This window comes from Cyrtonyx montezumae, unplaced genomic scaffold (genome assembly GCF_038088225.1).
Source record: "Cyrtonyx montezumae isolate F1298 unplaced genomic scaffold, pur_monq_1.0 scaffold_8, whole genome shotgun sequence".
NCBI classification, from domain to species: domain Eukaryota; kingdom Metazoa; phylum Chordata; class Aves; order Galliformes; family Odontophoridae; genus Cyrtonyx; species Cyrtonyx montezumae.
In genome coordinates this window covers 21,535,153-21,561,685 of record NW_027072089.1, presented here as the reverse complement: position 1 = coordinate 21,561,685, position 26,533 = coordinate 21,535,153, and the positions used below count along the sequence as shown (strand labels likewise).

Genomic DNA, 26,533 nt, shown 5'->3' with positions numbered 1-26,533 from the left:
TGGATGAAAATGTGCTTGGTTGTGTACTTTTTTGTCTCTTCCTAATCTATGTGGCATTGTTATTGGTTTTTAATGGGATGTTTTTGCCTTACTAGGAATTTTACAATGAATTGGCTCCTTTGTCAAGAATCTCTTCAGGCACCCTCCCAAGACTTTTTTTTGCGGCTAACACAGTCATCGCTGTTGCCTTTCTATATTTTAGTATTAATTATTTGCCTTTTTTCTGTAACTCAGGTCGTTTTTAGGAGAATTTGGTAAGTAACTTATTTTTATTGGAATATAAGAGGTTAGAGATAAGAGCTGCTTGGATATCTAAGTGAATGGCCAGTTGTGTAACTGGCTGAGGCCTCAGCCTAAGTGAGGACCCATTGCACCCCTGAGCTTGCAAGGCTGTGGGCAGCACTGGAAAGCCCTAAGGCTTTTCAGAAAGCTTTTAGTGAGGAGCTTCCTGAGCATCCCTCTAGTGTGGATAGGGAATTGTCTCTGGTTTTACTTGCTTGTTTTGTTTTGTTTTCCAAAGGGGAAATTCCTGCAGAGATCTGGCTTACAATTTTGTCACATGTTTGTCTCTTACCATTGTGAGAAAGATATTCTGTCTGTTTTCTCTTTCCAGCAGCAGAGTCACTGGAGTATTGTGGGAGGATTTGCCTCTCTCTTTTTTTTTTTTTTTTTTTGGTTTTGTGGGTGTTTTTTTTCCAAGTTTTTGTATTCCAAAGAATGAGATGGGTGTTGCTGAGAGGATTTCCAATTTTTAATGCTTCTATGCTATTTATTTGTTTATTTATAATGTTTCCTGTGATCAAGTTCATAACTCTTTGCTGCTTGGAACAGAGCTGAAGTAACACAGACTCAATTATTTGCAGTTTCACAGTGATTTACAGTTCCCTTGAGAGAAGGGGTACTGGAGCTGTCCTCATGCAGACTCAGAATGCAAGACTGTGTAGATCCTAGTATAATTTATCCTGGAAACTGAATGGCTAGGAAATTACATCTCCCTGGTAGGAGATAAATGGTATAACTGCTCAGATATTAGGGCAAATTTCTCACTTTCCTGCAGCAAAAATCAATAGCTTTTTTTTTTTTTCTTTTTCTCAAGGACTAAGACTTTCAACAGATAAAGATTATACTGGTGTAAGTGAAAATGTATGTCATGTTGGAGGTCCAATGATAAATTCAGGACAATGAAGCACGCTCTTCTCACTTTTTGCTAGTGGCTCTATTAGCTATGTACTGCTTCGTGAGGAGCAGTAACTTCACTATATCCTACAGGTTTTTAAGGAAGGCTGAAAATAAACTTTCTCCCTTCTCAATCTAAAAGCTTTTAGATTTTGAAATAGTTAATTGCTTATTACAACTTAGTAACTGAAATTGCTTAATGGTGAAATAAAATATATTTCATGCGCCTCGCTATCTTGTTTGTAGGAAAACATTTGTTGTAAGATTTTGGTTGTGATTTTTTTTTAATTTATAATTTATTCCTGTATGTCCTAGTACTGTGAGTGAAAACTGGTTTTGTAGTCTTATTTTGTGATAAAATGGTGTATATATAGTAATGTGTACTCCATAACTATTCACCAAGTTAGTGGTGTGAAAGAACTTAGATTACATATACAGAGTGCTTCATCTAAATATTTGTGGAGTATGCGTGCTCTTGAATTAGGTGGACTCTTATTGCAGAAGCACCATAAATTGAATTTATGGTCGTAAGTGGTGATCCTATTGCATTAATTCACAGCGATTGCTCCAGAGAGGTTGCAGTCTCAAACAAGGGACAGCAGGTACCTATTCATCACTGACAAGGAACAAAAACCAAATAAGCAGTGCAAACAATAGTATGTGATATGGCACAGAATGATCTCAGTGTCCTGCTTACTTAATGGTCATAAAAATATTTTTATTGACACCTTTGCCTGAGATAATGTCTGAATTAAGTGATGTCTCATTTTCTCCAACTGCAGTGGTGAACCACTGAAAGAGACAGTTAAACTTGAGGATGGTCGAATTGGAGAGAGGCCAGAAATAGTTTATCATGTAATTCACACAATTTTACTTGGTTCTCTAGCCATGTGTTTGGAAGGGTAAGTCTTGTTTTGATGTCTCTCTTTTGAAAGCAACAATTTCCTAACTGGATGTGATAGGCTATTTACCCCTTTGAAATCTGCCTACAACTCAAAAGTCTTTCCAGAAATATCTTTGGCATACAGTGGTACTAGTTGGTAGGGGAGGTAGCAAAGAGAATTTTCACTATAAATTGGCTAGATGAATCATGCTTGGTTTCTTCAATGCATTTTGTAAGCTTAAATACAGCCCAAAACCAAGAAATTAATTAGAGAAAATTGAATCTCCCTCCCTGTGGTATTTAGGTGTAGAAGTGCTCTGTCATTCTTTGAATATTGTGTTCTAGTGAGATCTTGTGTAGTGTTTGTATGGATAGTGTATGTACTTGAATGTTCTTCAAGGTGTGGAAGATTTCTTAACCATCTTATCGTATGTAGACAAGCACTGAGTGTACCTTTGTGTGACATGTTAAGCAACAGTGAAACAGTTGTCAAAAATATTGTTGAGTTCTAGTTCTGAAAAGCTACAGGAGCTTATGTTTGGATAACCTTTTTGTTCCAGTCTTGCTCTCAGCTAAGTCAGCTGGAAAGTGGCAGTCACATTTATACATTTACATTCATCATCCTGATACCTGGATATGCACAAATTATTAAAGTGAGCAAACTGCTGTGTTGCCAAGTAGCTGTCTTGACTCGTCCGTCCTCAAGAGGCAGACAAAATCAGCAAATAGTAAATTGTTCATTAAATATTTTCCTTTCTTCAGGAAGTCCCTTGTAGTACAGTGTCTGTACAACTTTGCTGAATAGCAAAAAGGTTTTTTGTCCTTGTTTGGCTGGAAAATGGCAACAGCCAAGTGACTTTATTAGCCTTGTTTGTTTTTTCTTTCGCCCTCCCCGAACTCTGTGAAGGATTTTGCCGTCTTTGACCTGGGATCTTGCTTCTACATCTTGCATCAAATAATCAGGTGCCTGTTCCTCTGCTAGAGCTTTCCTTGTTTTGCCCTCCAAAGCCATCAAATTTGATCTCAGATTGCTTGGATATCCAGACTTGTTTAAAAAAAAAATATGATTTTTTTTTTTAAAGTAGCAAAGTGCCAACCAGGTTCTTGCAATATTTTTCAGAATGAAATATCTGTGGACTCCATATGTTTGCATGCTTGCTGCATTTGGTGTGTGCTCTCCTGAACTTTGGATGACACTCTTCAAGTGGCTGCGACTGAAAGCTGTGCATCCGATACTACTGGTGAGTTGCTGTTGCCAATGTCTTGGAAAGTACAGCTCACTGTCATATCACTTTTCCAACAACAATCACTTTAGACTTGAAGAACCCACTAAAAGAATGTGCGAATTCTGTGAGCAATAGATCTTACATAATCTACCTTTTCTTGTCTTTCATTTTTAATAGCATGTTTTCACATGTTCTCTGGTACCTGGTGATAAAGCAGAGCCTTTTCCTCATGAGGAGTACAACAATCTTTCTCTCTCAGACATTTAATTTCTTTTAATAGATCTTTGAGACCTCAATCCTCTGTCATATTTAGTTGAGACTGGCCAGGATGGTCAAATGTTTTGTAGAAAAAGTGCACAAGAAAAAAGTACAAGCATGAAGACAAGCCTTGACATAAGCCTTGTTTCACTAGGAATTTTGGCTAAAATGTGGTGGTTAGGTGCGTTTATCCATGAGAGTACAACAGCTTCTTAAGAAATGGTAGCTGCAGTTACTTTGTTCTGGTGTAGCCATTTCAGAGAAGTGCTGTAACTGAAGATGAGCTTGTGCTGTAGTGCAAACAACTCCTCCACTTCCAACCCTAGCTTTATTCATAATGTGGTGAGTGTTGCTTTGGGCAGCTTTCTGCATTTGTTTTATTAATGAAATGAGGATAGGGTGTTACTCTACCCTAATTTCAAGATACTTAGAAGGATAAATATTTAATACTTAAACAAAAAGTCATATATGGTACTCGTGCAAATGCCATTTAATGTTGTATCGTAAATGTTGGCAGTGTCCTTCCAGTAAAAGAGTAAAAATATATTCACGTACATATTAAACGTACTGCTTTATATACTGCATGCTTTCAGCTATATAGACCTGCTTTTTCATACAGCAGATATGTTAACAGGTCATACACAAGGCATTCTCTTGGTAAGACTCTTAAACAAGTGTCTTCTGTACTCTGTGAGCTATTTTCTTCGTTTGACAAGTGGAAGGGGTACCAGCTAGAATGATGGTGAGCTGGAGAATGATTTTCTGGTTTTTACCTGTCACTATTATCAATCTGAATGAAAGCATCACAGAGGTTTGAAATACTTGTTTCATACTTTTTTTTTTTTTTAATTTTCCAAATTATCTCATTGTATTTGTATCTGAGAGGTATTCACTTTTCTTCTGTCCACACTTCACTGTTAGATGAGCAGAGATTAACCATTCCTCACGCTGATGGTAAAGGTAACATGGGTCAAATCAGTTACTCAGTGCTGAGCTAGGCAATTTTTTTTGCAGAAAGTTTTTTCCTGGTAGAAAATTGTGAAGATTCACCTGCAGTCACTACTCTTAAGGTTTCAGGCATAGATGTATCCTACTGCTATACAATCAGAATCAGCATAGTTTAGCCTGGAGAATGGAAAACAATCCATAACCCATTTTTTCTAATATCTGCTTTCTAGGCTCTCATTCTGAGTATGGCAGTTCCCACAATAATTGGATTCAGCTTGTGGAAAGAGGTAAGAAACATACTGTTCTGTGTTTTGTTTTGTCGTTAGGCAGCATGTGAGTCAAAACACTGAGCAAATATAACGTCAAGGTGAAATAAAAGCTGGCATCCTTTGAAAATGTGCTGGCTCTTTTTTATCATTATTATTCTATTTTGTTTTTAAACCAAACTGTTTAAATTTTTCAATATGAGGTATTTGATGATTCGGTTTGGTAACAATGACTTACTGTAATTAAGAGGCATTTGAATTTAAATGAAGACTATTATATTCAGCTTTGAATATGTGAACTGACTCAACGAAGAAAATACTGCCAAATAAACACTCAGAATACTGAAAAGCACGTTGTGTGTCTATCTTCTATTTAGAGAGAGGTTACATGAAATTAAGGAAGGTCATAGGCAAACGGCATGCTTGAAAAGCTGTCAAATGATAACAAAGTTAAATCTTTACTACAGTACAGGGAAGAAAAATCTGTAGATGTTTCCTCGTTTAAATTAAGTATTTGGTTCTTTACTGCTATTGACTTTGCCAGACAGACTGGTTGACAGGGGGAGAGTATTTGCAGGTTTTTTTTTTAAACTTCTTTGAGTGTGAAAAAAATAGAAAACATCCCATGACTTTCTACTGTACTGACAGATCCAGAAGAGTTATTTTGAATCACTTTATAGAAATTGAAGTAGTTTTTACAATGCATTGAAATATAAAAGTCAATCTTCACTTACTGTAGTTTAACAAATTTATAATGCCTGTCTTTACACTGCAAGCAAAGTATCTAATCAATCCAACTCTTTGTACTCTTCTGCCAGAGTAACAGATAATTCTCCTGTCAAAAAAAAAAAAATCAAAAAAGTTATGCAGTCATCTGCAATAGAGGAAACTTAGTTGGCCAAGGAATTCATTTACAGATTATTTGTTAATAATAGCAGTGTGGGGATTTGGACTCTAGAGGGCTTCATCCCTTGAAAATCCCACTTATGCTTTTAAGCAGTAGTGAACTCTCCAGAGTAGAGCTCTCCAGGTTCTCGACTTACCCCTGTGCTTGGAAAGTTTGATTAATAGCATGATGGCAGTGCAAATGCCCTAAGACTTGTACTCTGTTAATCTGGCTCTAAAGAGATGAGTGTGCAGTTCAGCATCTTTCTGCTTGGCTGCCTTTTGTCTCAGTCAGGCATAGCTCATCATCAACTACACTTTTCTAAGGGCTCTGAGTGATCAGTGAAGCTGATTCTTTTTGGAGGTGCCAGTGGTGTTTCCTCTCTCTTTCTCCTTCTGTTTCTGAGATGGTGCAGGTATATGTGTAACAGCTCCTGATGTGCTGCAACTCTCATATTAACATAGGGCAGCTGTTCTTTTGCTGCCCTTATTTGTCTGACTTCAGATCAGTAACAGGGGTAGAATCTCTTCAGCTAAAAGCAGGCTCCCATTTCCTGATGCCTTACCCACTATGGCTATCCCAAAGTACTTTTTCCCTTTAGTCTGGCATAGTTGTAACCAAATAACATTTCCATTAGTTTTTCCCTAGGATTATGACTGAGCTTTCAGAACTACAGGAATTCTATGATCCTGATACAGTAGAACTTATGACGTGGATAAAGTAAGTATGAAATTTCGCATGTTTATTTTAACTCTTTATGTCAGGGTACTTGTATCTCAGTATTTTGTGGAGCTACCTATATTATCATAGCTACCTATATTATATGCCTATACTTATATAGTGACCTATATTATATTAATCTGAGCTTTCCTTTGCCAAGCCATTAAATAATGTAGGGGGAGATGGGAAGAGAAATGATTATTTTAGGCTTGGTATTCCTTGTGTTCAAAGTAGCAGGAATTTGTCACTGATTACAAGAGAAGATCCTGAAACATGAAGTCAACTCATGTTGAGTATCATTACTAGATGTGATTTCCAAAGAAAGGTGTGCATCCATTATATCCTGATGCTTTATGTGCTGGCTTTTCAGTAGGTTAGAGGATTCATATTGACTGTAGTGCCACAAGAGAGAGAAACAGTGAAATTCATATGTGCAGAAGCCAGTGAAACAGATATCTGATGTAAAGGTTGAGAGACTTCATTCAAGAAACATGGAATGTAACATGGGGTTCAGACTTCCCCTTTGAGAAGAAGGGTGCAATCTTATCTGGATGACTGGATAGGGCATAGCAAATGCTGAGCTTATAGTCAGGCCATTTTGTCTTCATCAAAAGTTTCAGAACTAGATTCTGGCCTCATTCAATTTAATTTGGAACTATGTCATTACTAACTGCACCTCTGTGAAAATTAGGTCCCCTGTGTTCAAATAACTTACCTTTAAATGCATTTTTAAAGAGTATTATTTTCTGTATTTATGGAGTCTTTACTGTCAACCCGTTCATCTTCAGCAAAGGCAAGGCTGGTAATTATGGCATTCCAGCCAGTTTCTTCTTTCTGTTAATAGTAGTGTTTGTTGTTTGTCACTGCTGCAGCTTTTGAAGGCAGCAAGTGGAATAATGCCAAGTACCTAATGGCTTTTACATTAGTCTGCATATATTACACTTCAAGTACGTAATTAATCACGGTGAATTGCACTGAGATTCACTCAGCTAAGAGCAATTTGACTCCCCTTATTTGTAGCAGCTGTTCATATTTTTAATGAAAAGTATTTTTTAGTGCTTGTGCTTAGATATCCATATTAGAATTTTAATTGAATGTCGTTATTATAAGTATACTTCCTTACGATTTTCTCCCTGATAAAGTGAATTTACTTGAATTTTCTCTGTAGGAAGAGTTGCCCGAGATCTGTAATAAAGTGTGACAATGGCTGTTTTCTTTCACTAACTGCAGTATGAATAATCAGAAGATGAAATCAAAATCTAGAAACATAATTACTGTAGATGTTATTCTCTATGGCGTTATTTACTCATAAATGATGAAATACATTGTCTTATAAATCAAATGAGCATAACCACAAGTCTTTCACTTAGAAAATAACGCCATGCTGTTTCTCCATCTACATACCTTCCTTCTCAAGCTTGTTTTGTCACGAGACAGCAACCAATCAGAAAAGGAATAGTTTGATGCATTTCAGAACCACTCTGAGTGGTGTTTCATAAGTTACCAGGAGGGTAGGATGGTCGTCAGCTCTTAACCCAGCAGAAGACCTTCCTTGCAAACTCCACATTGCTGCAAGTGTGTGCTTTTCCTGGCAGGGAAACCAATGCTACCAGAGTGTTAATGCCAATTATAATTAGACCCCCAAAGATCGTAGAATCACAGAATTGTTTGTGTTGGAAGAGATTCTTAAAGGTCCAACTCCCTGCAATGAACAGGGACACCTACAGCTAGGTCAGGTTGCTCAGAGCCTGACCCTGAATGTCTCCAGGGATGGGACATCCACCACTTCTCTGGGCAACCTGTGCCAGTGTCTCACCACCCTTATTGTGCTTCTTCCTTCTATCCAATCTAAATATCCCCTCAATTTCCCCTTGTCCTATCACAACAGACCCTGCTGAAGTGTCTGTCCCCCTCTTTCTAGGTATCTTCATGCACTCCACTTCTTCCCATAGCATCTGCCAAGATTTGCACAATGATTAAGATTAAAAATATCATTTTGAGAAATGCATCCTGCATTCAGACACGCATGTTGATGTTGCTTTTGCAGAAGACAAGCTCCTGTGGCTGCTGTGTTTGCAGGCAGCCCACAATTAATGGGTGTGATTAAGCTATGTACTGGATGGATGGTGTCAAGCTTGCCTTTATATAATGATGATGATCTTCTAAAAAGAAATGAAAATGTGAGTATCCAATTCCATAAATGTGTACATATTACCAGTGATTTATAGACTGTTCCATCTTGTAAGACTCAAGTGCCTGATTGAAATGTGTGGAAGTACTGTGAACATTAACACTCCAAAGAGGATGACCTTGTAATTATTCCTCATGCCATACTCATCTGCATTGCTCTTCCACTTACAAAATACTTTTTTCCCTGAAGTGTCCACGTACTAAGGTGAAAAAAAGAATATGAAGTACTGTATAGAAAAGTAACTCCAGTACATAGCCAGTAAGCCTCAAAACAAGATTTGTTACTGAGCAGTATGACAATATTGAGTTTTAGACAGGCTGTCATTTCTGAATGTTTCTGAGTAATTTTTATTCTACACATTTTGCCAGAGGTGAGTTCATGAAGCAATATGGACTTATGCAGTTTCTGACTAGCGAAGAAATCAAAATTGTTTCTCTGCCTTTTTCCTGTGTTCTCACTGTCTGAGCACTTCAGAATTGCAGAAGGGAAGTGGAAATCTCTATCAGAATACTTGACTTGGAAAACAGCTGACAGGAACTGCTTTCTTCTTTGCCCAAATGTAATGGGGAAAAAAAAACAACAACAAATATATTAGAGGAAAGGGCATAATCCAGCAGATGAAGGAGGGGAATATCAAATAAATTGTCAGTGCTGTGCTCTGGACAAAAACATGTATTCTTTCTGAAGATTTTTCAGGCCCATTTAAATATATAGAATGTGAACTTACACCAGCAGAGACAAATGCTTCCCATTCAGCTCGCCATTACCTCACCTGCTTTGGAAATTATTAAAATAAACGTTTTATAGCTTGGTATCTACATATAATACATATATAACTTGCTATTAAAGATAATTCATCCTTTACCCACCACCATTTTCATGGTATTTATTTTTACCATGCTCTAAAATGTGTTCTTAATTTACAGATTTATCAGATATATTCAAAGAGGTCAGCAGAGGATATTTATAAGATACTCACATCTTACAAAGCCAGTTATTTGATTATTGAAGATTCAATTTGCAATGAAGTGGGACCTGTAAGAGGATGTAGAGTTAAAGATCTGTTGGATATTGCCAATGGTCATGTAAGTAACGGCAAGACGAAAGTGAGTGAATGCATAAATAATTCATTTTAAAGGAAGCATTCTTACAGTGTTAATCTTATTTTTCTAATGATAATGGATGTGTAGACAAAAGATTCATAACACTTAAAAGTGATCCATTAAGTTTTGGGTTGTCTGTTTCTTAACTGTGATCTTACCTCATGCTGTTCCTTACCTGTCCTAATTCCTCCTAGTACATTAGTATTGGGCAGTGCTGCTTTCATGCCTATCATTAAATACCATTTAAGTATATATGTGTGTTTATGTCTGTAGTACCTGAAGAAGTTATTACAAAACCAGCAAAGCCATGCCTTAAAGGCCATTCTTTGCTAGCTGTAAAGATGAAAAACTTTACAATGGATAAACTCTTCTTCTGAAGCTCTACCAGGAAACATACAGGGATGAGGTCCAGCCTGCTACTCAGTTCAGTACAGCCTCTTTGCTGCTGGTCAGGCTGCAGGTCTGTTTGGTCCAGTCTGATGGGTTAGGTTAGCACTGCAGTGGGTAGTCTGAGCCAAAGATGGTAGAAAGATCAGTTCAATAAACTGTAGAGCTGTGAAAATATACTGCTGATGTTGCCGTGCCATGTCTGTTCTGAATGCCATCAGTGTTGTTCTTGCTGTTGAAGGAGGAAACAGGGTGAGTTTTATCAAGCAACCTCATTAGTGCTTATACAGCCGCTTCCTGGAAATCCAGTTGAAGTTTTGACCTTAAGGACAGCAGAGGGCCTAATCTCACTTAGGGTTCATTATTTATTCTCAAGTCAATAGGAGAGATAGTGCCAATGGTTACTTCTTAGCAATTGGAGGTTAGCTTCACTTCCTTGTGTATTAATTATACCAAGTTGATCCTCGACTTGAATACTTTTTTTACTGGTTGATTGGTTTGGTTTTAGTAGGGAAAATAATTTTCACGTATGTAGTTTTGTATTTTGTTCTTGGGAAAAGAATAGAAGACTGTCTTATTAATGCTTATGAATGTCTAATAAGCAGCAGTTAAAGTGGATGGGTGTAAAGTGGACTCCAGAGGTGAGCTCCAGAAGAACAAGGGGACAAACTCGAATATACAAAGTTCCATACAAGCATAAGAAAAAATTTTACTTAGAGGGTTGCAGAGCACTGCAACAAGTTGCCCAGAGTTGTGGTGTGTACTGCTCTGGAGATACTCAAAACCCACCTGGATACTTTTCTGTATAACCTACTGTAGGGAACGTGCTTTTGCAGGGGGTTTGGATGATCTCCACAGGTCTTTTCCAACCCCTGCTATTCTGTGGTTCTGTGAATTTCTGCCACCCCTCCATCCTGAGCATGTCATCTGGAGTACTTAACAATTTCGTATTCCATTCCTTTATCCCTATGTGTACCTCTTCATCTCTTCCCCCTGTGCTTCCTGCTTGCTTCCCCATCTCACATATTATTCTGATCTCATCATAATTTCAGCAGCATAACTTTACAGTCGGATGTTTAGTATTTTCTCCTTTGTTCTTATATCAGAATCAGTTTCTTCCTCTTCTAACTCCTAACACCCAGTTGTTTGGTAATTCATCCTAAGAAACACTTTCTGGTACTTTCAGAGATGTCCTTGCTTGCAGTGATAATTTTGAGTAAAGAAAGGTTACAAGATGGCATCTGTTGAATGTTGGAATTCCTCACTGTCAAAAAATGTTCACATGGGCAACATGAATAAAGTATTTCTTCATTATAACAATAATATATATTAACTTTTTAATCACCTGCTAAATGTGTATAAATATAGTATCTGTAGTAGGTGCACGTATAATAGCAATAGAGATATGTATGTATAAATAAAATTGGCATGTGTTCTTATAGAAAGTTTTAAGCAAGTCTTTAAGTTAGCGTGCTAGAAAAATTGTCACAGTCATACTGAATCATCAAGATTTCTTAAGGTAGTAGAAGCATATGTAGTTTCAGACTGCAACATTTAGTTATTCTCAAAGAAAATGAGGCAGAGGAGAGGCTGCTATTCTGTTGACAGGTCTATGGATCTTCATTTCTGTGCTGTGCAGTGCCAGAGCACTGGCACAGGTTGCCCAGAGGCTGTGGGGTCTCTTCCCTGGGGATCTCCAGAGGCTGCCTGGCCATGAGCCTGGGCCCCTGCTCTGGGTGTCCCTGCTGGAGAAGGGTTTGGGCCAGATGGCCCAGAGGGTCCCACCAGCCCCCGCCATCCTGGGGTTCTGTATTTTCCACATTGCTGTGCTTTAGAAGGTACTACATTCTAAATTTGGACTATAAATTTCCATTGTCCAATATCCTATTTCTGACCCGGGCTACAAGCACAAGCTCTTACGATTTATATAGGGCAAGACAGAGATGTTCTCCAGATGCTAAAGGACTATCTCACTGAGAGAAATTATCTTTGTGTTTTGGGAGACATTGAAAGACTTATTTACTTATATTTCTGCATGAATTTGTCTTACCACCATTTTTTTTTCTTTTTAAATCCCTGCAAACTTCTACAATTGGAAAGAGTAGGGAAGTGATGTATTAATTCACCAGGCTATCTTAGATGGTAAAACAAATTATAAGGGAATATAATTTATACCTTGCTGGAATCATATGGTGTGGGAATTAAATATCTGTAGTGTAAGTGAAATGTACAGGACGCAGAAATGAATGAGTGTACAGAATTGCATTCTGCTGTCATTTATCTTTAGGATTTTAATCCATTTTCTTCTTTCCTGACAGGTGGTTTGTGAGGAAGGCGACAGTTATGCCTATTCAAAATATGGACGATTTTGTCACGAAATCAAAATGAACTATTCTCCATATGTGAATTATTTCACCCGAGTATACTGGAATAGATCCTACTTTGTGTATAGGATCAACACTGTGATATCCTTCCAATCGTGAAAAAGCATTGCAAGCTTCTTTTTTTTTTTTTTTTGAGGATTGACTGTGATGGAATTCAGTTGGAAAAATTCCTTTTGATTAAGAGAATTATTTTTACAGATACACATGGGTGCAGTACTGACCAGTTTTTTGTTTTTTGTTCTTTTTCCACCAAACTGGAACTGTTTGAACTCTGTAGACCAACTGTTACAGATACCTTCTTTGAAGGAACCAGGAACATTTGACAATTTTACAGTCTCTACAAGAAAATGTGACTGTCTTCCATGTTCTTGTGTTTGTCTTCCCATTATAAATCATGTTAATCTTCATTTAACAGACATTTCTAACATCAACGTTAGAGGGCTGATGTGGATAGACCTCGGGAAAAGGTTGTGTTGAAGACCTCATTTAAGTCATGTAGCTTTTATTTTCTAGTAAGGAGTCAAGTGGTGTATCCTGAGTCTTCAAGAGTTTGGGTTTGTTTCATATTTTTAATATTTTTCTTTGGTTAGTGTGTTTTTTTTTATTCTTCCTGTTTTCCACTATAAACACTGCTATGTTTATCAAACACATTCGTACACCTTATGTGTAGGTAAAGCATTTGTACAAATCCAATAGGGAAGATTTTATTTTAACAATTCCATAGATGAAGGCACTGATCTCTGCATTGTTGAGACGTGTTGGTGGAAGTGCTTGGACTTGGACATAGCTGTAGGTGCTGACAAAGTCAGATTTTCAGTTTGGAAAGAACTTGACTTCGGGATTTTTCCATGTACATATGTATGTGTGTGAGCGTATGTGTGTTTTAGCAGCCATCAGAATGGGCCAGTATACAACACTGTGCTGTACTTCAGACAAGTGTAGTGGGACAGCTAGGTTTGCTACTGAGACTGCTGCACTTTTATGTGTGAGCTGGTGTGTGTGTGTGTGTGTGGCGAGGGATGGGTGATAGTCATTTCATTCATCTTACTATGTCATGATTAAGGTAGTGTCATAACTAATTTTAAACACCACCATTAATCAGTAATGGCACAGTAGTTGATAGCTGTTTCTACATCAATCTATCCAGCAGTTTTGTTGGGAACTTTGAAAATGTGGGAAAATACTCTGCAGTCTTGCTTCCCTCCAAAATTTGCCTTCGTTATATGACCCCATTTGTCTCTACGACTTCCTTAAATTTGCTGTTCATCCTGTTTTGTTGCTAGCTGACATACTTCCAAGAGAATGAATGATGTGAATGATGATTCAGTTCCAGCTCCGGGGCTGATCCTGCTGCTGTGAATGGAAAACTCACAAAAGGTGATGGTAACTTTGCTTGTGTAGGTGCAGCTGGGCAGAAAGCCAGGACTTAAGTTCTGGGAAGGGTTCCTCACCACCAGGAGTCGCATGTGCTTACAGATTATTGTAGCACCTGGCCCAGAGAGCAGGCTGTCAGGCACGTGGGAATGATTCTTTGGAGTCCAGATGTCTTTAAAGAAACATCTGGCTTAATAGGATGAACCTTCAACTGAACAATCTGTAAACTATTCTGTAAATGAAGGCTGCGAAACTATCCCTACTGCATTTGCTGATGAAAATGTGAATTGAGAGGTATTGATCCTGAAATTGTTAGGGACTGCAACATGTTGATGTGTATGCATGATTCCGATCTGCTGGATGCAGATATGTTGTTTACTTTACACGAAGAGATACTGCTGAGGTTTCTAAACATCTGTTATCACTATTGGAGTGATATAAAAAAAAATTACTGTTGTAAATGTCAACATGTCTGTAATCTGTTTTGTTGGTTTTATTTTTATTTTTTTTAATCTGGTTATATCTTTAGGTCTGTGAGTTTAGACCAAGTATTAATTTATTATTATTATTATTTTTTTTGAAACCAGTGCTCAGTTAAATCCATCAAAAATATCCAATGCAATCATTGAGAGAAACGTTTATCAGTGTAACTGAGTTACAAGTTCGAAGTAAATATCCTTCCTAGGGATCCTTGTGCTGAGGATAGCGTGCATGTCTCTCTGGCCAAATGCAGCCTGATGATTTGCTTATGCACAAGTGTGAATGTTTTACTGCACTGTTGCAGTTTCAGGCTTTGCAATTACAAGATGGAGAGAAGCTTGTGTACTAACTTGGGTTGTGGCGGGCACACAGGAGCTTTGTGTGTGCTATAGAGTTAATAACAGGAAGTAAGTGTAGAGTTCCATACACAACTTATTTGTTTGAATCACTGTCTGGAATTACATGCCTACATACCAGTGATCTGCTCTCCTGAAGCTGATGGTTCATGAACTCCATTTCATAGCAGCAATAAGGCATTCCAGGTACCGCATTTCAGGGGTACAGTCGCACTTGTGTGGATGAAGCCGCTCAGCTTATGGCTTCTTGCCTTATAATGCCACACCAAGGTGCAGCATTCAGTTATCCTGGACTGCCTGTTGTGTTTCACTGCGACACGATGTATATGTGACCACACGGAGCATAGTTTGAACACCTGCACGCAGAGCACGTGTGTTAAGAAGAACACAGATGAGGCCAACCGTACGTCTAAGGAAGTGATCTGTTGTAGCACATCGGCCTGTATACATGTTTATTGAACATGTCAAACTTGATTTGAACTGTGACATAGTTATTATTAGTTTTGTCATAAAGACGTATTCTTGATACTTCAATCGATTCTGCGTTAGGAGAATCATTTAAGATTTTTACCTTGCTTTTTATATTAGAGAAGATTGTATAGCAGCATCACTGGCACAGCAGCCTTAAGTACCAGAGAAGGAGCCTTTTGCTGGGAGAAGCATCGCTGCTGTCCCGGTCAGAAGGCATGGAAGATTCATATCATATGAAGAGATTGATATTCTTGTATTTCTTATCCAGTTATGGATTAGCAAAAATACTATGATCTGTCCTAATCTCCACCTTCTGTGGAAAAATATGGAAACAGTAAGTTTTGTGATATCCCTCGGAAGGACAGTGATGGGGCATAACCACATCTGACTTGTGCACACAACCCTAGCTCAGTTTTCAACCCAGGTCCGTGGGTTTCAGTTCCTGAGTGGGCTGGGGGAATGTTTTGCAAATGTTGATCTGTTTTGCTGTAGATGTTGCAATTCAGTTGAAACATGTGCCTTGCAAGCTTTTATTAAACAAATGAAAAACTCCTCTGGTGTTTCTTTCTGTGAAGACCCTTCTTTAAGAAATTCCTGTGCCTCTGATTCCTGGAGCTTCTGCTGTGTCATTTGGTAAGATATCGGAATGAATGCTGACTGCTTGCTACGTAATAATATGAAAACCTTGAGATTATTTTAGCTGAACTTATCAAGTGCTACTGCTCCTAGCACTTGAGTAGTTTTGCTTCCAGCCCGAGTGCATTATTGCTGAGGTTACAGCACAGCTGCCTGGCCAGCAGCTCCTGCTGCAGCACCCAATAGATAAATGGGCAAAAGAGGGTCACACGTTTAGTGATAGGATGGGATGTAATGGCCTCGGGTTGCACCAGGGGAGGTTCAGCTCGGGAGCTAGGAAATATTTCTTCTCAGATAGAGCAGTGAGACGCTGGCACAAGCTGCTCATGGGGTGGTGGAGTCGCCGTCCCTGGAGGTGTTCAAGGCTGTGGAGATGTGGCACTGAGGGACGTGGTTAGCGGGCATAGTGTGAGCTGACGGTTGGACCAGGTGATCTGGGAGGGTTTTCCACCCTCAATGATCCCATGATGCTGTTTTTGATTCTAGGATTGTACGATTCTGTTGATTGCGTTAGAGCCACCGCCGTGATCCCGTGCTGCTTTCATCAAGTTTTAGCAAGCGGTGCTTGTTTCCCTGACTCAGCGGAAGTGCTCCAGTTTTGCACTTGAGCAGCACGCTATTCCTTTCCCCGGAGCATCCCTCCCAGAGACTGAAATGTAGCTCGCGCGTAGCGCTGGGCTCGCGCGGACTTTCCCATTGGACGCGGCCGCCGGCAGAGCCCTCTCCGCTCCTCCTCGCGGGCGGGCCGGGTCGAGCCGCACGTGGAGCGAGCTCGGAGCTGCTCCAGCTCGCCGCGATGCTGTGTGCGTGCAGGCTGCTGCTGGCCCTGCCGCTGCTCTGCGGGGCGGCGGCGGGGCAGGGTGCCCCCTTCCTGCCGCGCTTCTCCGGCACCGCGCCCGAGAACAGCCCGGCGGGGACGCTCCGCTTGTCCCTGCAGCGGCATCCGGGGAGCGAACGGGGGCCGCGGGCGGAGTACCGCCTCAGCCTGTGGCTGTGGGCGCGGGAGCACGGCCGTCCGGGCCGCGAGAGGCGGCGGCGGCGGCCGCGCTCGCTGTCCCCCGGCCTCCGGCGGTACGCGGCGCGGCTGCCCCCGGGGGCGCGGGTGGGAGACACCGTGTTCACGCTGCCGCGGGGCCGCGACGCCGGCGGATGGTTCGAGCTGGCGGCCAACGGAGCGGCCCCGCTCGGCGTGGACCGCGCGTCGGGGCGGCTGTACCTGCGGCGGGAGCTGCCGGCCGGGGGCGGCGCCGAGGCGCTCGTCAAAGTGCACCGCGGCGGGGGGAGAGGTAAGGGCGGCCGGGAGCGAAGCGGGATGCGGCGTGCCGGGCGCCCGGGGCTGCGGGAGAGGGGGTCCGGGGAGACCGCCTGGAGGGAGGTTGTGGCGAGGTGCGGGTCGGCCTCTTCTCCCGGGTAACAGCCGTAGGAGGAGATGTACGACGGCTTGAAGTTGCGCCGGGGGAGGTTCTGGTTGTATGTTAGGAAAAAATCTCTTCTGGCACAGGCTGCACGGGGAGGTGCTGGAGTCACCGTCCCTGGAGGTGTCCATGAGTCGCACAAATGTGGCACTGAGGGACGTGCGTAGCGGGCATGCCGCGGGTGTGCTGGACGTTGGACCAGATGATTTTAGAAGTATTTTCCAACCGTAACGGTTCTATGATTCTCAGCCAAGCCCCAGCCGGCACTGGAAGCTGTCTGGACAACATGCTGCCCGGCGGCCTTGCTCATTTTGAGCACAGCAATTAACCTTGTGAGCGGCGTTGTGTAAACCAGACACACTGTTCTCTGCGGTGCAGCACTGTGCCACGCATTTTCACTCATTTCTATCTATCTATAATGTATTGACAAGCAACGAGCCTCGGGGAGAAGGAGTTCAATGGCCAATTGGGACAAGGTCGTTTGGATGCTCCTTTGAGCTGCTTTTTAAATCAAAACTGTTCCATAGCTTTGCCCAGGGATCTGAGGATCTCTTTCTTGCCGTGTTAGAATACGTCTTTCTTGTGTTATGTGATTGGAGCTGGAGGCTTTTAGTAGCTTAATTTCATTCAAAAAATGTGGTGAACTTGTGGAGAACACAGGGCAGGCAGGCACTGGGACAGGTTGTCTAGAAATGGGTGCCCCATCAGTGAAGGAACCCAAGGTCAGGCTGGAGGGGCTCTGAGCACCAGATCCAGCTACTGAAACCTGAGGGCTGGTCCACGAGTAGAAAATCCATCCACCTGAGTGTTGGTTACATGAAGAAATGCCACCAAGCAATGGTGGCAGGGCGGGCTGTGGTGCTGCTGTCTGTGGTTAACCAAGGGAGGAAAGCCATCACTGCTGAAACAGGTCCCCAGGCTAATTTTTCATTTCAGTCATGAAGATTGCAAGCCTTTCTGAGGTTCAGTGGGGCTGACAGCAGCTGCATGGGTTCCTGGGGAGGGTTCAGCTGGAGCACCCATCCCTGCCCTCTGACCACTTGGCACAAGAGCATGGCAAGGTGCTGTCTTTTACGTTTAAGTAGTTAATTTTGCCACAGAGAATATAAACAAGATATAAACTACCATTATTTCTCGGGTGTGATCTTTAAGCATTTTTTTACTTCTCGGTTCCTGCAAAGTTTCCATTATAAACCCACATCAGATGGTGCAGTTCAAGACCTCATCTCAGGAAGGGAAAATCACATTTATCACATTTCCTCCTCCTGCTAGGGGGGGAAAAACATGGAACTGATAGAAGATTGTAAGAAAATCCATTTGCATTTTAAAAACCTTTTCCAAGTCTTTTTTCATGCTTTTATCCAAGGGAAGCAATGCTCTTCATCACTTGGACAGTCACATAGTGAGTTCTCCCTGTCCTTCTGCTTGCTGCCTTCTCAGGAACCTCTGAGCAATTAGCTTGAGTTTAGTTTGAGTTCCCTTTGCTGAGGTTCCCAAGGCTGGTTTCACTGCTACCAAGCAGCTTCATTCCTGATGTGCTGTTTGTAGAATCAAAGAATCATAAAATCATAGAATCAGTAAGGCTGGAAAAGATCTCTAAGATTATTGAGTCCAGCTGCCAGCCCACTCCCACCAAGCCACTACCCCACATCCCTCAGTGCCACATCTCCACATCTCTTGGACACCTCCAGGAATGGTGACTCCCCCACCTCTCTGGGCAGCCTGTGCCAACACCTTATTCTTATTTGCAACCAAAGGGTAACACTGAAACCTTGGGGACATGCTGATATAGCTATGAAAATCTGCCCATTAGTTTTGATTTCTAGAAGGATCTTTTACAAATGTGTGTATGCCTCCCAGTATTTCATCCCATTGGTATAATACACCTTCTTCACGGGCTACACAGCCTGCTTTCCTGGATTGCTTGTTTTCAGTGGATGATTCATATTGACAAAATGGGTGAGCTGTTGTGTTTTGATTTGATAGGATGCTACAGTTGTGACAGTGGAACAAAATAAAACATTATTGATTTCAACAACTCGATCCGCTAATGCCTTTTCAGTTCTGGCAGCTGAAAAACCTATACAGAGCTGAAAAAAAATTACCTTCCTTCCTCATTGGGACTGGTTTTGTCGTATGCCTGTACATATGTCAGGCAGAAGCTCTGTGCTCTTGTGTGGTATTTACCTTCTTTGGGCTCATACCTGGGGAAGACGTGGGCCTGAGAACTGAGGGCAGCTCAAGTGCTAAATAGGAGGGACTGAATCACAGAATCACAGAGGCAGGAAAAGTCAGCTAAGAATAGCTGAAGAGATGTGCATAGCTCAGGTGTGGGCCTCAGGCCTACGTGTGCACCCACAACCATGACCTGAGCATCTTGCGTGATTCAGTATTCTGAACTCAAAGTGCCTCATCTTCTCCTTACCAGCACCACAGCATTCCCAGAGCTGTAGGTCCTTTTGGGCTCTTCCTTACATCCAGACTAAGTCTCCCTTCTTGTAGTTCCCAGTCCTGCTGGGCTCTCTTTGCACAAGATGGGCCATGGGTGGAGTTCAGCCTAAGAAAATTATCATTAATTTGAGCAGTGCAGTTATTTCCCCAGTGTTGTCTTGAACTCAGTGAAATTTATTTCTGTGTATGGCTTGTGCCTTTTTGTGTTTGTTTTGTTATAATGTATAAGGTTTATGTGTAGGGCTGATATTTTCAGTAGTGGTGTCTTACGACTCTTACAGCAGGATCTTGTTATTTATTCTATTTGGTTCTTGCCAAATGGTGCTGAATATGAATGGGTTGGTTAATATGTGTGTTTCTCAACCCTCTCCTCAGCTGTGAATGAAATACTGAAACCTAGAGCAGCGCTGGTCATCCCCTAGCCTGTGCAGAGGGCTGAGCCTTCCCTTGTGTTGAATGGTGCAGAAGTTTCTTAGGATAACGTGTCTAACAAATGTTCCTATTTATTTCCTATTTGCCAGTGTTGGTACTCTAGAAAAAGAGAAACCATGTAATCTAAGCATTTGCCTTAGCTAAATAAACTCTGTCTTAAATGTTTTTCAATACTTCAAAAATTTCAATACTTCAAAAACCAAACATTCAATGAAGTTTTTCTCCTCTTGAGGTCAATTAGCTCGAGTAGATTTGTCCAGACCACATTTTTACTGGGGTAAGACTGCCCATAAATGCAAGTCTTCTGTGTCAGGGGATGTGGGTAGTGTTTTATTTAGCATCTGTTCTCTGAGGTCTACAGTTAAGATTTGTTTGGAATTTCTGGCTGCTTTCTGGCCTTCAGTTTTGCTCATGTGCTGCATTTTTCTTCAGTACTGTGTAAAATTTGCCCGTCCTAAAGACAGAGGTTGTGACCTCCTGTTGTGATGCATGTAGACACCCAGGTGTGGACGTTTCTTTTGACAGTGCTGTAGACCTTAGCAGACCTGCAACCTTGATGCAGTTGTCCAAATAGCTGACCATATTCTGTCAGGCAGGCAATACACGTTTCTCACTTGTTGATTTCTACCTTTCTCCCTTTCTGCATTAGGGTATGATTGCTGGGTTTTTGGTTGTTTGGTTGGCTTGGCTTGGGTTTTTAAATTTTGTTTGTTTTTGTTTGAATTTATTTTGTATATTTAATGATCCAAAGACAGATATAGACTGGGTGCAGAATGGATTGAGGGCAGCCCGTAGTGTTTAACACGCATATCTAGTGAATTTTTATCTCTTATTGAAAGCATTTTTGAGTAGTTCTTAACTGTACTTAGAGCACATCAAGCTGTGGAAATCCATCCATGAACTGAAATGTTTGCTTGTGCAATAGGAGGAATGTGATGGGTGGTTCAGTTTGGTTTACAGCTACTGAAGGATCCAGCCCTGAACACTGCTGGTTAGAGCTAGTGAACAAGCTGCCTGGCAGTGCGTGCATCTCTTGCAGATGATGACTGGTACCTCTGCCACGTGACCCTCCTGGCCCCAGAAGAGGAGCTCCTGTCCTGGGCCATGTACCCATACCCCTACCTGGCACGCGTTGATGCAGACGCACGCAAAGGCACTCTCGTCTACCAGCTTCTTGCACGATACAGCAACAGTGAGAACACCAGTGCTGGTGTGTCTTACACACTGATTGCAGGTGGGTCTAACCTGAAAGAAATGGCAGGTTTCTGCAAAGTTGCAGATTTTTCCTATCAGTTTCCCACATTATCATTTGAGTTGATAGATTTTACCCCTTGGGAGATCTTTATGGATACAGCAGGTAAAGAAGGTGGAGGTGCTTTAGAAAAACAGTGGTGTGGATGGGAATTTTCCTTGCTTCGCCTTACTTCTATTTGAAAACGACTGCAACCTTACATTTTTGTACATTCTTTCCTCTTCTGCTGTGCACCAGTCAAGATAATGTGGTGTGAGTGAGAGATAAAGAGAAGGAAAAAGAAACGTGTGCAAGGATTCAGGTAGATGATTTGAGGGTAGCTTATTTTAAAACACTCAAGATGCAAATGTGGATACCCTCTCCCTGGAAGCATTCAAGGCCTGGCTGTCAGCAACCTGGTCTAGAGGGGTGGTGTCCCTGCCTATAGCAGGGGGTTGGAAATAGATCCCTAATGGTCTCTTCCAACCCAAACCGTTCTATGATTCAAATGTTCTTGCTGCAGGGTGTTTTTCAGACCAGTTCTGTGTGTATGTTGGTAGGTGGCGAAGAACGATTTCAGGTTGATGTGGATACTGGGATGGTCATGACCACAGGCTTACCTCTGGTGTGGAACAAGGAGTATGTGGTCACAGTGCAAGCCACGGATGAGTATGGCAACAAAAGCCCCTTCACCTCCATCTCCATCCTGGTGGGTTCCCGACCTCCACAGTTCACTAACATCTCCTACAGTGTGTTTATCCCTGAAAACACTCCAGCAGGAGAAAAGTAAGTTCTGCTTTGTTAGGTGAGCTGCCTCATCTGTGTCAGAGATCATTCTGATGAGAAACACTATTCTCTCCCTCTTTGCAGAGTGGCAGTGGTCGAGGCTGTTTCCTTTCAGAGCCAGCCCCTGTCCTACTCGCTGCTGATGAACCCCAGTGAGCTGTTCAGCGTGAGGCAGGAGAGTGGTGAGCTCCTGCTCAGCCACCCTGTGGACTATGAGGGGGAGCACCACTTCTACCGCCTTCTCCTGAAAGCTGTGGAAGCTGGGAGCACACTGAGCAGTGTGACTGAGGTATGGGGGGGTGCTTCACTTGCCACCTGCTGTCCCATCCGTCTCTGTCACCTCATCACCTGAATGATTTACCATATGTGGAGAGTCCAGTACCTAAAGGGGAGCTGTAAGAAAGCAGGGAATGGACTCTTTAGCAGAGGTGGGACACCAGGAAATGGTTTGCCCATAGGGGTGGTGGGTGCACCATCACTGGAGACATTCAAGGTCAGGCCAGATGGGGCTTTGAGCAACCTGATCTAGCTGTACATGTCCCTGCTCATTGCAGGGAATTTACACAAGGTGGCCTTTAAAAGTCCATTCCGATTCAAACAATTCTATGATTCTGTTCTATGAAGATGGGTGGTGCTTGAGAGGGAGGTCTTGTGATCAAGGCAGAAGTTTGGACTCCTAGATGAGGCCAGTTCCAAAAAATACTTCTTATTGTTTGGCTTTGGCTGTGCCTCCCATCAGCTTGGAAGTGGAACAATTCTCACTGCTGCAGGCATAGTGCAAGTAAACATTTAACCCTGCTGCTCTCCCATCCTTAAGCCTCCAATGAATACCTAGACTTTACCTGAAGTGAGGTGCATGCTTTCCTAAGCACAGAGAATGAATTCTTTCTCAGAATGTCCTTTTTATATCAGGTCATGGTCCACATCACAGATGAAAATGACTGTTCTCCTGAATTCCAGAGACCCATTTACAGCAGGGACAACATTCCTGAAACCATTCCCGTCGGCACATCTCTCCTTCAAGGTGAACACCTTCCTGATACCTCTTACTTTGGTCATGTTACAGAACTGTTCATTGGTGTTATGGGTTCATGTTTCTGTCATGAGAAAGTACTCTTCCATGGTGGGCAGTGGCTTTACAGAATGTGGATTGTGGCCTTCCCCCAGATCTGCAGATGGCTTTTAGATATCCTGAAAGGATATCTAAAATATATGTATCTGTGAGTGAGGATGGAGTTGAGTCTAGGGCTGCTGCAATGGATGTGCGTTGCCAGGCAGAGCAGCACAGCATTGGTGATGCTGTGAGAGACAGGGAGCCTCAAGCAGGTGCATCTGCACAGTGGTGCAGAGAATCTGCTTTGGGAGCATCTACGGGTGGATGTGTAGCTGTGCTAGGTCATACTGGCGAAGTTCCTCATGGACAGCTTCTCCTGTGTGAAGTATAATGTATGTGGCAGCTTGCGCAAAGATGACTAGGCATGAGCATTACCCTCTGATGCACATCAGAGCAGTTAAGGCAGCTGACAAGTAGAAACATAGTGAATTGCTTTAACTTTAAACATCGTGGCTGTATTTGTACTGAGGTTGGTCATCTTTTTGATTCCTGGAAGCAGTTTCAACTAGTTTTTTTTTCCTTGGTGTTTTTATTTTTTTTATTTTTATTTTTAATAGGCAGTGGCTAGTTTTATCTCGTAAATAGTTTTAAATACTGTGTAACTGACTTTAAAGGTTTTCAAGGTGAAACCTTTGGAAAATATGTCAACTTTTATATTTATTCTTGTGGTTTATCCGTCATTGTTCCAAGTTTGTTGTGTGTGTGGTGATCACATATTACTTGAATGTAAACCCTGAGCACAAACATGAGACTTTCAGATTGGAAGGGACCTTAAAGCCCACCCAGCTCCAGCACCCTGCTGGGGGCAGAGCTGCCCCACACCAGCTCAGGCTGCCCAGAGCTCATCCAAACTGATCTTGAACCCCTCCAGAGATGGGGCATCTGCCTCTGTCAGGGCAGCCTGTGCTGGTGCTTCACAGCCCTCGTAGTGAAGAGTTTATTCTTTAAATCTAATCTAAACCTACTCTCTTTCAAAATAGTACCTGTTGAAAAATTAGAGGTGTTGGAAATAATTTTAAACTCCAAGTTCCAACCCAAACTTCAGTCCCTTTCAAAATACTGTGGTTGCACAAGTGAGGACTGAACTTGGATGGTGTGGCGTGTCTTGTCTCACACCGTAAAAGAAAAGGAATAGAAGTTCGTTCTCCAAACTGGTGTCACTTCAACACCTTCTATCTATGATGTCCCCAGATCTGACACAGCCCATCACATTGCCACATGTGGCACAGAGATATTCTGCCTAAAACTCAGGCTGAGACCTCAGGGTGGTGATGAATTGTGTGAAAAGAGGATGAGTGCCAAGGCAAGACTCAATGAGAATGTACATGTATAGGATGTCTCTTTTGAAGACAAAAAATGTGGGTTTCTGGAATTTGAAGCTGAATGTGCACAGGACATAGTGGTGATAAGAAGCTTATTTTCCTTCGTGTGATGACATGCTGAAGCTGGGCTGCAGGGAATGCTTTTCCTGAAAACTTAAGGAGACTGATCACAGCTGCAGCTTATGCTTTGGACTGATGGCTCACGGGAAGAAGTAAGTTGCCAGCTGATCAGTTGCTAAAAGTTCTCAAGTATGTGATTTTCTTTAAAGAGATGAATGCTATTCTCTCCATGAGACCTCTAAAGCTGATTAAAACTCATTTAACTGTGTGGAAGAAAGTGTATGTCCTATATCCAGAGAGAGCAGAATGGCAAAGCTGTGCAGTGAGGTTTACAATTGCTTCCAGCTTGATTGTTCTGCCATACTGAGTGAACGTTAAGGGAAAGAGCTTTCTTAGAAAAGAAAATGTTGAGTGTAATTCAGCAACAATAAAAATGGGCAACTTGGTTGCGGGGCTGAGGAGCATCAGGAGCAACTGCAAGGGAGGGGTATGCAGTCACCTGCATGTGTTGCTGCTAAACCTGACTGCTGGAGCAAATACCACTCCAGAAAAGAGCAGCTCTTACCCTGGCTGTACTGTGTGGAGGGCTAGGAGGCATGTTGCAGCCCCAGGTTGTCCTGCAAAGAAAAAGAAATACAGGTTCAGGGCAGCCTTAGTTGTACTGAGTTTGTAGGATGGAATGGAATGGAATGGAATGGAATGGAATGGAATGGAATGGAATGGAATGGAATGGAATGGAATGGAATGGGAAGGGAAGGGAATTCCCAGTTGGTATTGGAATGCAAGATATTGCTTTGCAATGTACAAGTAAGTATCATATTCCCTACTTGCCAGGGAAAACAGAAGAATATGATCATTAAGCAAGTAAAACATGTTTTTGTGAACAGTTTCATATTAGTAATGACTTTAGAATAAATTGGAGTTGTCCAAATCAAAGTTGCATTGCACTTCCTACTTTTCTTTCTAAAATAGACACTTTACCACTAAATTTAAGTTGTGTTTCATTTTCATTTCTATTTTTCTGGAGTTTTAATCAATTTAGATCTTCCATGCAGCAAGGGAGTGGTTAATTCCAAAGCCTTTGCTCTTGTAGTCAGTAATATACCCAACCAGAATTCTGAGATGCGAAACAAGAAGTTTCAACCACCATACACTGAGGTGAGTGACTTCCCAAAGGCAGAGGTAGTTGGTCTTTCTTTTTGCAGATAAGTAGCACAGTCTCTTTTTGAAATCCTTCTCTTCCCTTTTTCTGAGCGAATATGCTGATCTGCACCCCATAGAACTATCTGTCGGGGTGTCCACACCCTTGGTACAAGCTCTGGAGTCACTCCTCTGCCTTCTTGAAGCCTACTGGCTACTGCAACGGCCACACTTGTGTCCTGCTGCATGAATGAGGAAGTGGTTTAGCACTGGTGTGGGTATGAGACAAAGCCTCGCTGTTTGAGGAGGTAAATGGCAGGGTAATTAAAGAGGTGAGCTCCAGCTCTTACAATTGCTTGTGATACAACGTGTAAGCTCCCTTTGTTCTGCCAATTTGTGGCTGCTGAGCAGATGGGACACCGCCATACTGAGCAAACACTTGCCAGGGAGCGATGTTTAATCACTCTTTATACCTTGAAGTGCCAGGTAATTAAAAAGTGCTTTAGCTATAACATAGCTGGGAGCTAATTAAATGGGAATGGCATCCCCTGAGAGAGTGAGGACACAGTTTGTGGCTGATAATGCTCTAACAGTGTGTGTATTGATTGTGTGGCAATTACCAGTGCTGCTGGCACGAGGCAGGCTGCAGTGCTGGGCTCGCTGCTTTTGCATTGCTGCTGGGCTGCACGTGGGACAGAGGTGCTGGCTTGTTTCCTGCTGAGCTCCTGCCTGCAATAACATGGCTTTTATGGAGAAAACAGTTTTGTGCGAAGTCTGTTCCAAAAGAAGTTTACTAGGTGGGAAACAGCACAGCCAAACCTTTTCTGTGGCATAACA

At 42.0% G+C, this 26,533-nt stretch overlaps 2 protein-coding genes across 2 annotated transcripts in view; both read left to right on the top strand.

Annotated features, from left to right (window-relative positions):
- The window catches only part of DPY19L4 (dpy-19 like 4), a 28,119-nt gene extending 13,822 nt beyond the window's left edge, over positions 1 to 14,297 (top strand). The window contains exons 12-19 of the mRNA XM_065753612.1: positions 96 to 254; positions 1,959 to 2,078; positions 3,180 to 3,300; positions 4,722 to 4,778; positions 6,281 to 6,363; positions 8,411 to 8,543; positions 9,481 to 9,639; positions 12,363 to 14,297. Coding sequence (XP_065609684.1) covers positions 96 to 254; positions 1,959 to 2,078; positions 3,180 to 3,300; positions 4,722 to 4,778; positions 6,281 to 6,363; positions 8,411 to 8,543; positions 9,481 to 9,639; positions 12,363 to 12,527 — 997 coding nt within the window. The 3' untranslated portion in view covers positions 12,528 to 14,297. The remainder of the gene's footprint in view (positions 1 to 95; positions 255 to 1,958; positions 2,079 to 3,179; positions 3,301 to 4,721; positions 4,779 to 6,280; positions 6,364 to 8,410; positions 8,544 to 9,480; positions 9,640 to 12,362) is intronic.
- A 6,850-nt stretch (positions 14,298 to 21,147) lies between these two features.
- The window catches only part of LOC136059416 (neural-cadherin-like), a 33,673-nt gene continuing 28,287 nt past the window's right edge, over positions 21,148 to 26,533 (top strand). The window contains exons 1-4 of the mRNA XM_065753594.1: positions 21,148 to 21,277; positions 21,835 to 22,060; positions 22,145 to 22,349; positions 22,973 to 23,084. Coding sequence (XP_065609666.1) covers positions 21,148 to 21,277; positions 21,835 to 22,060; positions 22,145 to 22,349; positions 22,973 to 23,084 — 673 coding nt within the window. The remainder of the gene's footprint in view (positions 21,278 to 21,834; positions 22,061 to 22,144; positions 22,350 to 22,972; positions 23,085 to 26,533) is intronic.